The sequence below is a fragment of the Melitaea cinxia genome, chromosome Z (assembly GCF_905220565.1).
Source record: "Melitaea cinxia chromosome Z, ilMelCinx1.1, whole genome shotgun sequence".
NCBI classification, from domain to species: domain Eukaryota; kingdom Metazoa; phylum Arthropoda; class Insecta; order Lepidoptera; family Nymphalidae; genus Melitaea; species Melitaea cinxia.
In genome coordinates, this window is record NC_059424.1 from 4,032,425 (window position 1) to 4,048,789 (window position 16,365).

Below are 16,365 nucleotides of genomic sequence, written 5' to 3' on the forward strand. Positions count from 1 at the left end.
GGCAAGGATCTCTTTTCACATATAAGGGAATTCTTGTAACTTCATCCACAATATTGCTTAACTGCGAATTGATGGACGATTACACCGCCAGGAATATTAAGCATTAGTAGGGGTGACAGAACTAGTAGGGGAGACAGAGTCAACTGTGACCGGCTCTTGGAGAGAGGGAAAAGAGAACAACAAGGCAAAATTATAACAACATTCTTGTTTGAAAAAAAAATATTTTAAATATTACAATAAGATGTATACCTCGACCGGAAAATTCGACCCTCGACCAAATATAGCCATAATTATACCAAAGAAGGATTGTTGTCTTCTTTGATATTGATTATCTACTTATACAAATAAATAAAATTGGAGTGTCTGTTGGTAATATTTAAAATAACCGCTTTTTACTAAATGCATATGGATGTATAAAGTATAAACGGTACATATACCATGAAAAACATTTTTTTTTAATTTTTGTCTATCTGTTTGTTCCGGCTAATCTCTGAAACGGCTGGACCGATGTTGACGGGACTTTCACTGGCTGATAGCTGATGTATAAGGAGTAACTTAGCCTAACTTTTTTTTGGAAAAACTTTTTTGTTAAATTCCACGCGAACGAAGTCGCGAGCACAGCTACTTTTTAACAATAGTAGACACGACCTTCACTATCATCTCAGCTGCGCCTAAGTATTCCGGTACATGAGTCATAACATCATAGTATAACATTTCATGACAGACTTCTGACACGAAAGGAAATTATCAAGACTGAAATATATTTTAACAGAAGAATACGAAAATTGAATTTAAAATTGGTAAATAGATAAAAAAAAAAACATTTCAAGCAAACGAGGAAACTAATTCACTTCGTGATATTAGTATATTACATATCACATAGAATGAATAAAAACCTTTTTACTATAAGATAAGTAAGTTTTATTTAATTGAGGCGGAGATTCGTTCAAAGGCTGGCCTAGATAAGCTAAAACACTAAAATATTATCATCTCATTGTGTTTAATCGTTGATAATCGGCGTCTTATGACCACATTGTCCAAATAACCATATCTATTGTTATTGAGGAACCTAATACTTAAATATACATACGTAGATTATATTATTACATTATAAAATATATGTTTGCGCCGTTTACATTTATATAAATAAAAATGACTCGCTTAAATACGTGTACGCATATTTCTTACGAAAATTAAAAAAAAAAAGTTCACCGAAAAGAAAAGATTTCGAAGAAATATTTCGAAAACTTTCGATTAAAGAGGTTTAACTCAACTCCTCGTAGCTTCCGCTGGTGAGCTGGCACATTTTTTGCCTTCAGAATCGGTGTTACAATACAACGGGAATATGCAGCCAGCATTCCTACCATTACACATGATTTATGTCACAATTAACTGTAGGTACATATTTTTTACCAATTGTACTGTAATTATACTTAAACAATACTGGTTTTTTATATGAAATAAGTTATATTTTCTTTACATTTCGTAGTAAATAGTGTATGTCATGTAATGTAATACAATGGTGTTGTGATGTAACAATTCGGAGTCTCCCCAGTCGAATCGAAAATGTTTTGCCTTGGTTCAGAAATATGGCAAGAGATCCGACGGGTCAGATTGGATGCCATAAAAACAGAACAAATCTCCGATGGAGGTGTAATCTAGAATCTACTGCCTACTATTACCATTACACCTCATTCAACTAACTTTTATGATCTATACAAATAAATAAAAGTACCTGGGTGACCAAGCTTAGCTCGGTGTTCTTAGTAAATCGTTTTTTTTTTTTATCATTTTTAAATACGAATTACCTACATATTGATAAAATATGAATAATATATTACGATTTTACCCATAATAATAAAAAATATGAACTGTTTATTTAAATAAAAAATCACGAGTGCAATTAGAAAAAAAAAGGGGAAAAATAATCGATCTCGGAGACATGGGATTTGAACCGTGGTTTTCTCAGTCGATCCCGACGGTCCGTCCGCTTTCTCACCTGAGCTATGACAATTCTATTAACAAATGCGAAATTTACCTTCGCATTCTAACGATATTGTAGACATTTTTTCATTGCCTAAAAACAGGGATAAGACGACATTTTCTAAAAATGAATCCTAGCTAGATTTATTTATATCCCCCGAAATCCCTGCACACTAAATTTCATGAAAATCGGTGGAGCCGTTTCCGAGATTCGGATTATATATACAAGAATTGCTCGTTTAATAGTATAAGACAAGAGTGTCCGTTTGTAACATTAAAATAACCGTTTTTTACTAAATACATATGGATGTATACTACACGGCTACATGGCACATAGCTGATATAATAAGGAGCAACTTAGACTACTTTTATTTTAGAAATTTATTTATTTTGTAACTCTGCGAACTGAACAATTTTTTTTAATTTACGCGGGCGAAGTCGCGGCCACAGCTAGTTTTTAAATATAAATGGAGATTCAACACTTTTTTTAAATATGGTTATATTATACATATGAGAAAAGTCATTTTTCGTATATACAATTGTAAAGGGATCACTTTTCCTTATATATTTTTTCAGTTTTTCAATTTAATTTCACTATGAATACAAACATTGCAATTAGTTAAGCTAAAACTGGCAATAAGAATACATTTTGTCTATCAGTAGCTTATGTGAAACATAAACTTTATAAGTAGCCGGAGAAACATACCCAAGTTAACAAATTTATGCAACTCACCCTACGAGTATACCTAAGCAATATTTGGTGTCTATTTCATCTGTGAATGTACAAATCTTGAGATATAACACACCTACATAGTTTTTATATTGGAAATTGTTAATATGTAGGTATGATAAATATTATAAAATTAAATTTTCAAAATAAATTTGTAGTTATTTCGAAAATCATAAATCACGTGAGCGAAGTCGCGGCCACAAGCCAGCACTTTTAATAGCTAATATTGTCGGTGTCCACTAAAAGCGGGTCACGTGCTCCGAGAGTGTAAGGCTGTTGACACAAGAGCGGTCACAAGGATCGACGGTGTACACAAAAAAGACCTTAATTCATGTGAAATGGCACTCTCCCGTTATCTGTGTTGTTTTAAATTAAAACAATAAAACAGATAACGTGTGTGCACTGGCTTAATGAGCCCAGAATGAGAATAGCCGATGTTTGTTTGGACAAATTGTGAAAGATATAAACTAAGTGTTCTTATTGTGTAATATTGACTCGGGGTTCTGATACACGTTTCTCTTTTATAATTTTTTAACGAGAAATATCTTCGCGTACTTTAGGTTTGTTTAAAGGGAATTTTGTGTTGCAATAAGTAGTTTAACTAAATAAGTTAATAAGGAAAGCCTAAATATAAAATGGCAACAATTTTATTTTAATTGTTCATGTCACTTCTTAAAAAAATATAATTCACGCGGAGCTTTTACCTCACCCGTCCCGAATAAACGAGGATATTTGCTCGACTCATACTTATTTAAATCGAGTTATCACATAGAGCGTTTAATATTTTATGAAAGCAAGTAGCGAGTCTGGTTCGTCGACCGCGGTTGACACTTATTCGAATTTAAATTTCCGATACCAGCCGATTGGCTACCAGGATCACTCATTCATTCATGCGGACGACACAAAAATATCTTCATTTCATTCGTTCCTTTCAATTAGCCGCCGATGACTTAATTTTGATGCACAGTAAAAACTATATGCTCAACTCCAAATTTTTAAGTTTGAAACGTTTAGGCACACGTAAATGGATTCCGGTCCGGGACGGTTTTGTGAAACACTAAAATAATGAATTACGTTCCAACGTCAGGTATCAAAAAATAAAAATGTAAACCTTTGCTCGTGTTAAAAATCTATTACATATGAAACGTTTCAACATTTACTGTCACATCAATTGTTTTACATAACCTCGATGTGTTCCCGTCACGAAATTTGATTTCTGATTCTCGGCAAAATATGCCACAGAGTACTTCGAAACGCCCACACAATAAGTATTATTTATTATAATAATTCTGATACTGTGTTCATTATTTATTAGCATATCGTATTGCACAAATTGCGTAAACACAAATTTATTTAATTTTACATCTGCATATTCATACATAGATAATTAGGTATATATATTGCAAAATTAAATCCCCACTTGGATTAGATTTTACCGACATTTTATTTGATTTCTCTTAACTTGACTTAACTTGACTGACATTTACGACAGTTGGTATTAATCTTCTCGTTTTTTTTTAAAGATGGCATATTGGTATTTGGTGAATAAGATTCTATGCACAACAGACCAAACATGAGAATGTAATTGTTGCAATGCTTTTTTAAAACAACTATTAATTCGTCTATTTTTTTAACTTTGCCATAAAATCTGCATCATTCGTGGTTATTATTTTAAACTACCTTCTAAGTCCTACAGATAAATATTAAAGATACCGTTTATTTTCGAATCCATTGAAGGCAGATTTGTTTTTCGCAACTTTAAACTGATTAAACAACCGATTAAAAATATTAATACAATAGCGAGCATGAACGACATTAAATGAAAGACTTAATTAGTTTCTCAAGAACCGTGAATTCTATACACGTTATATATTTTTTTAATTTCACGCACAAATACATATTAATTGCTTATATAAAAAATATATTGTACACAATAACAGGTGACTCAGGAGTACATTTATTGTATTACTGTGTTTCTCATGCGATGTTTTAAAACTTTTTAAACAACAAAAACATATCCCCTAAAACGCTCAAGTCAAATGCATATTTATTTTAAATTCTACTAATTCTACCCATAAACACCAGAAGTATAACACATTACGGCTTTTTAAAAATTATGAACATCTGAGATGATCGTTTAAAAATAAATAGTCTTCAATTTTCCGAACGAATTTCATATCCACACATTGAACTGAAAACGTCATACAAAGCCTATACAGGCATGGTTTATAAAATTAAATTATTAAACCAATGTTTTCTTACAATAAATATTGTGTAAGAGATGAATCTCGAGGGTAGGTTTAAGTTTTGAGTGACGTCATATGAAATTAGGTCATATGCTTATTCACAAAAACAGTATCGAGATGTGATTCATTGAAACGTAAATAAATTATCGTTATCATAACGACTAATGAACAATTGTTTTAGCGTTGTTTTATGTTTAGTATATTATTCAGACTTCACGTTTCGATAGTAAAACAGGGCATTAGTTTAATCTAGGAAACTAATTAGTTACCAAACGCTGCAAATCGGCTTCGCTTAGGAAATTAGCCGCTATGACTCAGGCGGTAAACTTGTTTTTTTTTTAATATTTAAAAATCGCTACTTGTAGTTTAGAAGGTGTCGACGGCTTAACGTGCTCTCCGAGGCACGGTGTGGAGAAAAACAGACATCTAAACCTGAAAGAAATATTTGTACAAATACAAATATCCATCCCGAGCGGGAATCGAACCCGCTAACCGTCGGTGTTTTAGGCGACTACTTGAACCACTACACCAGAGCGGCTACTAACTAATACACATACCAACAAATATACTTGGTCAGCAAAACTTTTCTTAAATAGTCAATATGATTGAAGGCAAACAAACGAACAAATCATATCGTTTTGGGTCCTCAGAGGTCACCTCCGCTAGAATTAGACCCTACAGTACAGGGATATGTACTGTGTTGAAGATCCTTGCTACGATGCATTCACGTAATTAGGCATATTTACGACGTTTGAAATTATTTTATTTGATCCTCGGCTTACTCAAAAATAGATTATTATCTGTTGCTATTTATTTCGCGCCTAATTTTTAAACATAGGTTTTAGTAGTACGAGTCTCAGTAAAATCTCTGTAATGCGTGTCTCTGTCTGTAATGGAAAACGACATACGAGTAAACTAACAATACTAATTTAACTAAGTTTTAATGTATCTATTTACAGATATGTCTAAAGCATAAATTGGTACTGTTTTGCTTCTATCAGCTCAACTTTTTAAGCTTGCCTAACTTCACGATAGTGCAGTTTTATGGAATATTTTCTAATTGTATCGCTAAAAGATTTAAATCGGTTTCGCGGTACTGTTTATCTATTGTATAATAGAAGAGCCCAAATTTCTAAGGACACAGTATCAGAAAGATGTAAACCGTAATGTTTTGTAAAAATACGCAATGTTTTCTTTTATCTTTTGTAGGAAGCATGTCAATTTATTTGCTTATAAATAAAAAATGGCGACTGAATCTTTATTTATTCATCGCCTCTTATTTATCTTCAGAGAAACAAATGGGATAATATTTTCGATGTATTATCCTGTATTTGAACGTATGTTTAGATTTACAAATTTATTTATTAATATTAAAACACTTAACAATTACTTAATCTGAAATTAAAGAAGAGCGCCTTAACACGTTTTTGAACTAGAAAGTAAATAAATAAATTACGTTCAATGGTCCATAAAAAGTATCTAGATATATCGGTTCCCAAATTTCTACAACCCGAACATCCAAACGATGGTTAAACGTCATGAGAGCAGATGGACTAACAATGGGTAATAAGTAAATTACACACTACAGTACACAAAAATATATAATAAAAAAAAACAAAAACTGCACTACCGTGATGTTAGACAAGCTTCAAAACGTCGAGTTGATAGAAGCGAATCAGTACCAATTTATGTTTTAGATATAGCTGTAAATAGATACATGAAAACTTAGAGACATGTTTTTGCTAGAAATCTTAAAATATTTACCTTATGTACTATTTAGTATAAACTTTAATCCACCAGACACAGAAAACGGACCTTAATACTTGTGTTAATTTTCTTAAGCTATTAATAATTCACCTGACTCCTCGCGTGATAAAAATATGTAGCTACGATTGATTTCTAAGAGAGGAAAATACGTACTCGTTACGATGACGCGTTAGCACAACGTTCACAGTACTGGTTTATGGCTGTAGGTTCGATCCCTGTACATAGCATATATGTTTATTAGCCATACAAATGTTTACCGCGTTCTGGGCGTTTGTGGTAGTGTATTATATATGTTTCCGGATCTCACTGCTAGTCAAAGCAACTTCTTTATCTAAGTGAAGGTTTAGAGCTTAAGCCGCCACACTGCTCCATAGTATAACAATATCCCTAGCATGAGTAACGACTGCTGTCTGAGAACTTTGATATAAACCGACAAAGACGATTAGACAATAACAACATAATAGACTTGACAGACTTACGTATTAAACTTCAGACCAATTTGCTCGAATAAAATATTAATAGAAATTGACGTGATTGGATATATGACTTTTGCTATACAGCACCGGGATATTAATATTCATACATATACAAATGGACAATGTCTGCTCATATCTAGCTCTCCGACCCGTTATTTCGTAAATAAAAATATACCAGACCGCAGGAATAAAAATATTAATTTTTAGGTCGGTTGTAATGACAACGGCATAACTTTTTATTAAAATGTTCCTAAACAAAAAACAGTACCCTGTCAAGTTTTAAAAAATCGTTGCGAAAATAAAATTTTCGACTACTTTCTCACCTGATTTCAGGAACTATTCTGAACTTTGTTTCGGTGGCGCGAGCGGTCTTTGTACTATCATTTGAGTACTAATCCCTAACACTATTTAGAGATTCATTTCGACTTGAGAACCTGTTGAAGGCAGAAGGTATAGTCGCCTGGTAATATAAAATAATAGTGATATTTTTAAGTTATAATTAAAATTCTATATTAGCTTATAATTATATAATTAGATTTATACAATCTCAAAATGTGCTGATGTTTACAAAATGACAGGAAATTTTTAGGTACTTCAAATCCAGGTCGATGGCAGCGTTTTGGACCGTGGAGTAGCAATACTATTTTTTTTAAAAGAGAACTCCTCAGCTTTATGCCTCCACTGGTGACAAGAGGTCTGGAGCATTGGCCCATATGCATGAATTGCGATTCAACGGGGAAATGCTGCCATCATTATTTACATCTTTCCACTCAGATAAGATTTGTACCACAATTATCTGTAAACTATTACCTATTCATTTGTGGTTTAGGTTTAATAATGTTGTGAAACTTAAAATAAGGGAAAATTTTATTAATTTATAATGTTTGAGCACGATATATGGTGTGCCCTACCTCCATAAGTAGTTAATTGTTAATTTTTGCAATACTTCTACGAGATTTAAAATTAAATAAAAAGTAATCCCATAACGAGCCCGGCAATAAAATCTCTTTTATCAGACGTCAGATTAAATCGAATAGTCTATAATAAATATCGTTATCGGCTGCATAAATTAATCACTAGACTAATACTATAATACTTTTTCTTACTTTTTTAATTAGGTACGTTAATTGAAATACGCGTCGCGCGTGTTCTTTTACGCTTATAAAGTTTTACTAATGAACTATTGTTTATACTCATATTTTACATTTTAATGTTATTTTTGTTTTGTTTTTGCTATGTAATAATAATAATAAAGTATTTTATAGTGTAAATTTTTTAAATTAATTTTTAAGTCACTGATTTGACAGTTACGGACTATATCGACATGTCAAGAAACATGTTTAGATGCATTTGAGAACTGACTATGTTTTAAAGTAATGTTTATAAAGACTCAACATCTTCGAATCTGATTTCTTCACATTTTATACATATAAAAACACACCTTTACGGGGTGGTTTATTTACTTTTTAAACAGAAGTTTAGAAACGAATCCGATTTGAATAAATGATATTAATGATACGGCCTTATTTATTGTAGGACTTCAAAACATCACAGAACGATACATAAAACGTAAGCACACAAATTATCAAGCTATCATCACATAAAATTAAAATCCAGGTGAAACCGTACAAGTCGCTAAGTTCAAAACGAAAAAAATAATAATATCTAATTTTTAACGCAACGTATTTAATACATTAATCCTGACAAGACAAACGAAGACCACAAAGTCGAACCGCAGGTTACGGAGACTAATTGAGCCTTTAAACTTTGATACACCCTAAGTTCAAACTGAGTGACGTAACAACACAGGACTACTTGGGGATATTTTTGTTATTCCTTTTTTGAAAAGTGTTTTGAAATGTCATTGTTTTTTTTTTTTGGAAGTTATAATTCTTTTGGCGTGTTATGAAAAAATTATGAGTGTAAATTTTTACGACGCGCGCGCATTCCATCACAAAAAACCGACACCCTGAAGTTAGCTAGTCAACGAAGAATAGTTAGTAACGTAAAGTTAGCTAGCAAATGAAGTTTAACTTCTCAAGTGCATACAAACACTTTTTATTTAATAAACACCTTTTTTTATTTGTTATTATAATGTGGCTAGTTACACGGGATAAGTAGTTTTCGTTTTTCCTATTCGTTTTGCAAATAATCGAGCCTTTAAACTTCGATACACTACATATAGACACTACGAGTGTATATATATATATATATATATATATATATATATATATATATATATATATATATATATATATATATATATATATATACTGATACGTATATATACTGATACGTATTATTTAGTGACTAGTTATACAAAAACGAATTAGGATTATTTTTATATTCGGCCTTCAAATCGGTTTTAAAATTGAAACTATGATAAATAACTTATGTATACAAATAAATAAAATTGGAGTGTCTGTTTGTAATATTAAAATAACTTTTTACTAAATGTATATGGATTTATACACGGTACATATACCAAAATATCATTTTTTACAATTTTTGCCCGTCTGTCTGTTTGTTCCGGCATATCTCTGAAACGGCTGCCCCGATTTTGAATGGACTATCGCTGACAGATAGCTGATGTAATAAGGAGTAACTAAGGTTACTTTTATTTTAGAAATTTATTTATTTTATAACTCTGCGAACTGAAAAATAAACTTTTTTGTTAAATTCCATGTGGACGAAGCTGCAGGTACAGCTAGTTTAATATTAAAAAATGTTCTTCATCGAATAATTCGTTCGATTTAAAATTGTAATTGTTTATAAATATTTTTTTACATTGTTTCCTAACGTTTACGCAAATATCACTCATTTACGTTACACCTTAATGAAACAACTTTTTTATATTGAATTATTATTTGGCAACAAATTTCAAATAACAAAAACTTTTGTATAAGTTCCAACGATTGTTTAGAACCGAAACTGCGCTTTTGTCCATCTATAGTTCCAAGTATACAATCAATTTTACTGGTCCTTATAACTGAGACCGTGAAATCTTTATTTAATTTAAAAAAAGGTAGTAAATCCTGTACTTTTGTTTTTTTAATACAACAAAAAAAATTTTTTTTCAATTAGAAACTATTTTAACGATACCTGGAACTTTTGGAAAAAAATACAATATAATAGATTAGAATTATTCAGTATAGTTGTACAAAGGAGCAGTATGACTAATTCGGCTCTGTATTTATATGACGTATAGGTAACTTTTATTTATCTATATAAATAAATAAAATGTCTGTTAAAGTGTCTGTTTGTAATATTAAAATAACCGTTTTTTACTAGCAACAATAGGCTGTAATATATGGTGTAGATCAACTAGTATTAAGAGTACCAGAAATACTATATACAATTAGTTGACAAACTAATAAACGGTGTCTATCTGTCTGTGTAATGCGTTTTATAGCATATAGGTACCTACTATTGACTACGAAATACGTGTGTCTTCAGACTAACACATGTACGCGACACACACATGTAAACACAAACCTACACAAATTCATTCAAATTCAAAGCCTAAATATGTTTAAAACTTGCATTGTCATGTAAATCTGTACTAATATTATAAAGAGAAGAAATTTGATTTTTTATCTGTTTGTAATGGTTAAACTCAGCTACTGGTAGCGTTGGGCGTTATTTAACGTAATCGGTTTCAGTAACTAGTTACGAAGCTAATAACCATGTAGGTACCTACGTAGTTTCGCCGATACGAATGTAACGATTATTTTACGTACGCAGTTTTATCAAAAACTTGACACAACGACCGGCGCATAAGCGTTTGGCCTTATAACGTAACACAATACGCAGTACGCTTACGCGTAGGATAAAAAGAGATGGCTTATAACTATAAGTACTATAGGTGCATCTTTGTTTTCGAATATGCTCATGCGATTTTGTACGCAATTACTATGAGCTTAAGTTTATTTTAATATGCACAGTTTTTTAAAGAAATTTTAATTTCGGTCGTGTTTCTTTTTAAATATTTTCGAATTTACTATTTAGTATTAAGATTAATGTTATTGTCTCGCGTTGAAGTATATACTAAAAAGAGTGGGTTTTTTTGTTGTATTTTTAATTATAATGTATCTCGGAAAATAATTAAAAAAGCTGTACATAAAATCAAATGAACTTCTAAATACGCCTACATCGATTATTATGTCTATACAAAAATCAAAAAATTAATTTAAATAACATGTTTTGCAGCCAGTCGTAAGCCTGGATAAAGTATGAAGGTAAGTTAATTTTATTATACTATCCATCAATATTAACATACGTAACGGCATTAGTATTTATAACATATAACTACTTCATAACCATAATACAAACAAAAGTAATATAACGTAGTAACTGATGCTGTATACAGAAATAACTAGTTACGAAAAATAAGCAGTTTCGAAACTAGTTACGCGTATCCACGAAACTACGTACCTATAACCGATTACACATAAAAGACGTTACGACCCACGACTAGCTACTGGATCAGTAGCTAAGGTTATCACTAAATGACACTGGCTGTGTTATAACGGGAGAAAACGGAACAGCCAATATCGAGCAACCCACGCGAGTGAAGTCGCGAGCGAAAAACTAGTCATTAATAAATAAGTACATAGACTACACTTCAACAATTTTCAAGTTACGACAATTAAGAATCATTTCCGTCTTGTTGATCTTGTGTAGATGTTGCAGTTTCATTACTGTTCCTGTATATAATCTTGCACCGGAAAACGTTTCAGCTACCGTATCCACGAGCTACAAATAAAAAATATCAAGGCATCGCACTTCGAGTATGTAAACGCATAACGCACAAAGTAAAACATAAATAATACAAAAATGTTTAAAACACCGATAATAAGCTATTGTTCGTTGAGGAATTTTTCGAAATGCTGTTAATTTCGAACTCAATAGCACAAACATTCACTTATCTATGCTTATTGCAATGCTAATTGTGGCAGAACAATATCCTTTTGTTATAAGAAAGACCCAGTTTTAGTTCGCAAATACTAAATTACTCTCACCGACAACATTAGAGAACAATAGCGCGAAAATGTTTTAATAAAACGCACTTGATGCTGCGTTGCCACACTTAGGGCATGTTCCACCGGTTGTGAATAACGCTATTTGACGGAAGACGGTATCCAATAGTTAAAAATAAATATATTTTTCTTTTCATCCATTTCCTGGACATTATTTTATTTGCAACCAATAAATTTGAAACTAGTAGGTTTCTAGTCGAAGCGGAACAAGTCCTACCTAAGTGACTGATTCATCTCTTTCTATATAGCCTATCAGTAGCTTAAGTGTTAGATAAACTTTATAAGAAACCGTTATCAAGTCTTTAGTAATATTAAATACACATTTATACATTTAATAAGTCATACATAAATCAATTCGTTTCATTAATTTATATAGGTACCATAAAACCATCACGTTTTAATTTTATTAAGTTTCGTTTTCACTGGTTATGGATTGTTTATCCTGTAAATAAGTTACGAACAGACTTTAACAGCAGGAGATATAGATAGGTCATTTAGGACTTATTTCTCCTCAATTAGTAAACTATAATTAACTTTTAGTTTCATATTTGCAAACTCAAATATCACATAAATATACCGGAACTCGATGGTAAAAAAGAATAATATATTTAAAAAAAAATTATTAAAAAATTATCTGTTGGACACGATCGTCCATCAAATAGATGCCACAACCGACGAAAGAGGCCCAAAATCGTTTTTTTAGAAATATTTTCGTAAAACATCAGCGCTATTAAAAATAAATAATGCAACAATTATATATTTGTACCGATTACTTTAATACAATATTATTTTTATTTCTATTCATATTTAATTTATAAGTGTTAAATTGATTCAGTTCGCACGCTGTGATTTTATTTCATTTTTATCGAAATGCAACTACGCGCGGACTTAGGATTACGTTGATAGACTATGTAACCCCTGCTGTGCCTCCCGTCAAGTTATATAACCATTTCTCGATAACAGGCTTCTTTCTAAAGACTCTTTTTCTAGAGGCTCTTTTCTTTTTTTAATATATATATATATATAAGAAAAAAGCAGCTTCTCGGGTTGTCGGTCTAAAACCGACAAATTCTACAATTTACTTAAAGGTAGTTTGAACGGGTATTAGAATATATATGTGAGTAATTTGTATAAATAAGTATTATTTTATATAAGTAGGTATATAAGCGACACGCGTACTAATTGACAAACTGTTATATTATGAATTCTTTTATTTTACTTAAATGTACATGTTATATTTTAAAGCAATGATTGTTGAAATATAATTTAAAAATTTAGTTATCTACTGTAAAATGTTTTTTTTTTTATAAATTAAGGTAAGTAATTACAAATGATAATTATTAATTACAAATGATAATTATTAATTACAAATGATAATTATTAATTTATCTTGAAAATTATAATATGATATTGATGATGATTGATGGATATATTTATTTATCTTACATAAAATTCTCATGTCACAATGTTAGGTATCAGCCAAAAACCATTTTTCACACCCCTATGTTATAAGGGGATATCAATTTTATTTTATTTTTGTTTTATTTTATTTAGGACAACAAACAATTGCATAATAAAAGTTTACATATATTAAGGGGGTTTAATAACATATACGACAAAACAATGTTTGTGGGGTCAGCTAGTTTACATATAAATTACGATTGAAATCAATGTTTTTTTACAAAATTGATATTTTCTGTATAATTATTTTAATAGTAGGTATAAAATAAATTCAGTTTAGTACTTCGAATGTAAAAATTATATAAATATATAAATGATAAAATATATTCCAAAAAAAAATAACATAATATTAATTATTAAAAGCAAATTTTGCTATTCATAAAATAAAAAATAAACACCTAATTGGGCTAAAATCGCTTCACAGGTGACTTTTAAATTATTATTTAACACCTATTTAACTATTAAAATATTTCGTTTAGACAATGTTTCAATTAAATGAAACTTGTAAAATCAAGTAGATGGTTGGTAATAAGATTATCCCCTCCCAAACGAGCTCGAATTAGTGAATCTTTGGCGCCGCGAGAGAATCGAAACAATGTTATGTCCTAGTCTCAAACAGCTGAGCTCTTCGACCGCGATCCCAAACGATTTAAGACCTTATTGCGATCACAATACGATCGAAAATATATCTCACCCTCCGTCGGTACACGTATAAACTTCAATAGTTATCGTAACTATTTAAATTGACATCTTACTCTTGTAAGCGTGTAAATTGCGCGTTCACGGGCACATGGCGCTTTAAAAATAAACAAAAGGATCTCGCTAAGGAAGTACCTAATTAATGAGAAAAATTAATTATTATATTGATAACTATCATAACACGAGGCGGACAACAAAATAACACGGTAACGCTACGATCAACATGCTGCAAAAAATCTCAGCTACTACAAATAATTAATATTAATTACTGTCGGAACGGAGGTAGGTTATCATAACGGAACCGGGTAAGGAATCATCGGTCGTACGAGAATAAATATAATCGATCGTGAGCGCGGAGCAAGCGAGGGACTCACCCGTTCCTCCTCGCGGATCATCTCGGCGATGCCGGGGCGGATGTCGGCGTCGTCGGCGTGCAGCACGGGCGGGTCGGGCGGCGGCGGCGCGGGCGCGGGCGAGCGCGGGCTGGCGGGCGCGCTGCGGTCGGCGGAGCGCCGGCGCGCCTTGCCCGCAGCGCCCGAGCCCGGGGACTCGCCGCCCGCGCGCTTGCCCGCGCGCGCCTCCAGCCCACCCAGCACCGCGTGCTCGCCACTCACGTCCGTCAGCCCGCGGATCTTCAGCATCTCGGCCACCTTCAGCAGCGCCGCGATCTGCTCCTGCGACACGTTGATCTCGCCGCGGTACATGAAGTCGACGACTGCCTTCAGATCGCAGTACTTTATGTCGCGCATTATTATTATAGGGTGCCGGCACGGGTTGTCCATGAACAGCGTCTGGAAGTAGGGACTGCACGCGGAGAGGACCACCTTGTGCGCCTTCAGGCTTTGGCCCTCACAGGCGAGCGTTACGTCCACAAAGGATTCAGTTTGGAGCAGCTGGTCGAAGCAGTTCGCGAGATTAGTCTGGTAGTTGTTCCAACGCAGGCAGAACTGCTGGGGTGAGCCATCGGCGGCTTCCCGGCCGTCCATCGGCGCGGATTCCTCCTCGGCCGGCATGTCTTCAGCGGCGACGGGCTCGCATCTGCAATGTAACGCTCGGGGAGTGAAACGCGCAACACATGCACCGCGGGCGACGACTCGCGAGGCACTGAGCGGCGTTGTGCGGCGGCGGGGCGCGCGGGCGGGGCTAGAGGCGGCGCGCGAGGCAAGCGAATGGCCGCCGCGCGCCGCCCCTCGCCACGCCCCGCCCGCCCCGCACCGCTCGCGCGCCCCGCACCCCGCATCGATCGCAGCGCCCGCGCACGCCGCAGCACGCCTCCTGCACGACACCGCCGCACGACTAGCCCACGCGCTGGCTCGCCGAGCTGGACGGCTCGACGTGCTTGCTATTTTATGTAGTCTATTTGATCTGACTTCTATTCTCTCAAAGGAAAAATTCGTAACATTTTGCCGTTTGAGAAAAATGCTTTTGAAATACGATATAAGTTTACTCTGGGCTTACTAACAAGAATAAAACTTCGTTTCTTTATTGAAATACCTAAATAGTGTAAAAAAAAATCTAAAAAGCACGCTTTTATAAATAAACCAAGCTAAAAAGAAAAATCGTTTAATCCTGACGATCCTGATTAGGATAATGGAAAAATCTTATTAAAATAAGTGTATCTATTGTCATCGGTCCTCGATAAGTGTAATAAGTTTAAATGAAATATGAACTTTTGAAGTAGGTCAGAATGAAGTCCAAGAGAGTCGGTTACAAACATATAAACATACAGGTGAAACTAATGAAAATGGTGTGTAAATATACCATATTTCCAAAAAACAGATGACTTATGATTCACAAATAAGTTATGAAATCTAAAACACACGTTTAAAATATACAATTTGACTTTCATTAACCTAACTAGCTGCCGGGACAGACTTCGTTGTCAAAAGTTAATTTTTGTTTTTGTATTAAAACTTTCCGTGGGCCTTAAGGTACATACAAAAAAATAAATTAGCCGAATTGGT

At 33.4% G+C, this 16,365-nt stretch overlaps 1 protein-coding gene across 1 annotated transcript in view; it reads right to left on the reverse strand.

Moving 5' to 3' along the window:
• LOC123668503 (protein bric-a-brac 1-like) overlaps positions 1-15,414 on the reverse strand; it is a 62,319-nt gene extending 46,905 nt beyond the window's left edge. The window contains exon 1 of the mRNA XM_045602238.1: positions 14,776-15,414. Within this exon, the coding sequence (XP_045458194.1) occupies positions 14,776-15,414 (639 nt within the window). The remainder of the gene's footprint in view (positions 1-14,775) is intronic.
• Between the last annotated feature and the right edge of the window lie 951 nt (positions 15,415-16,365).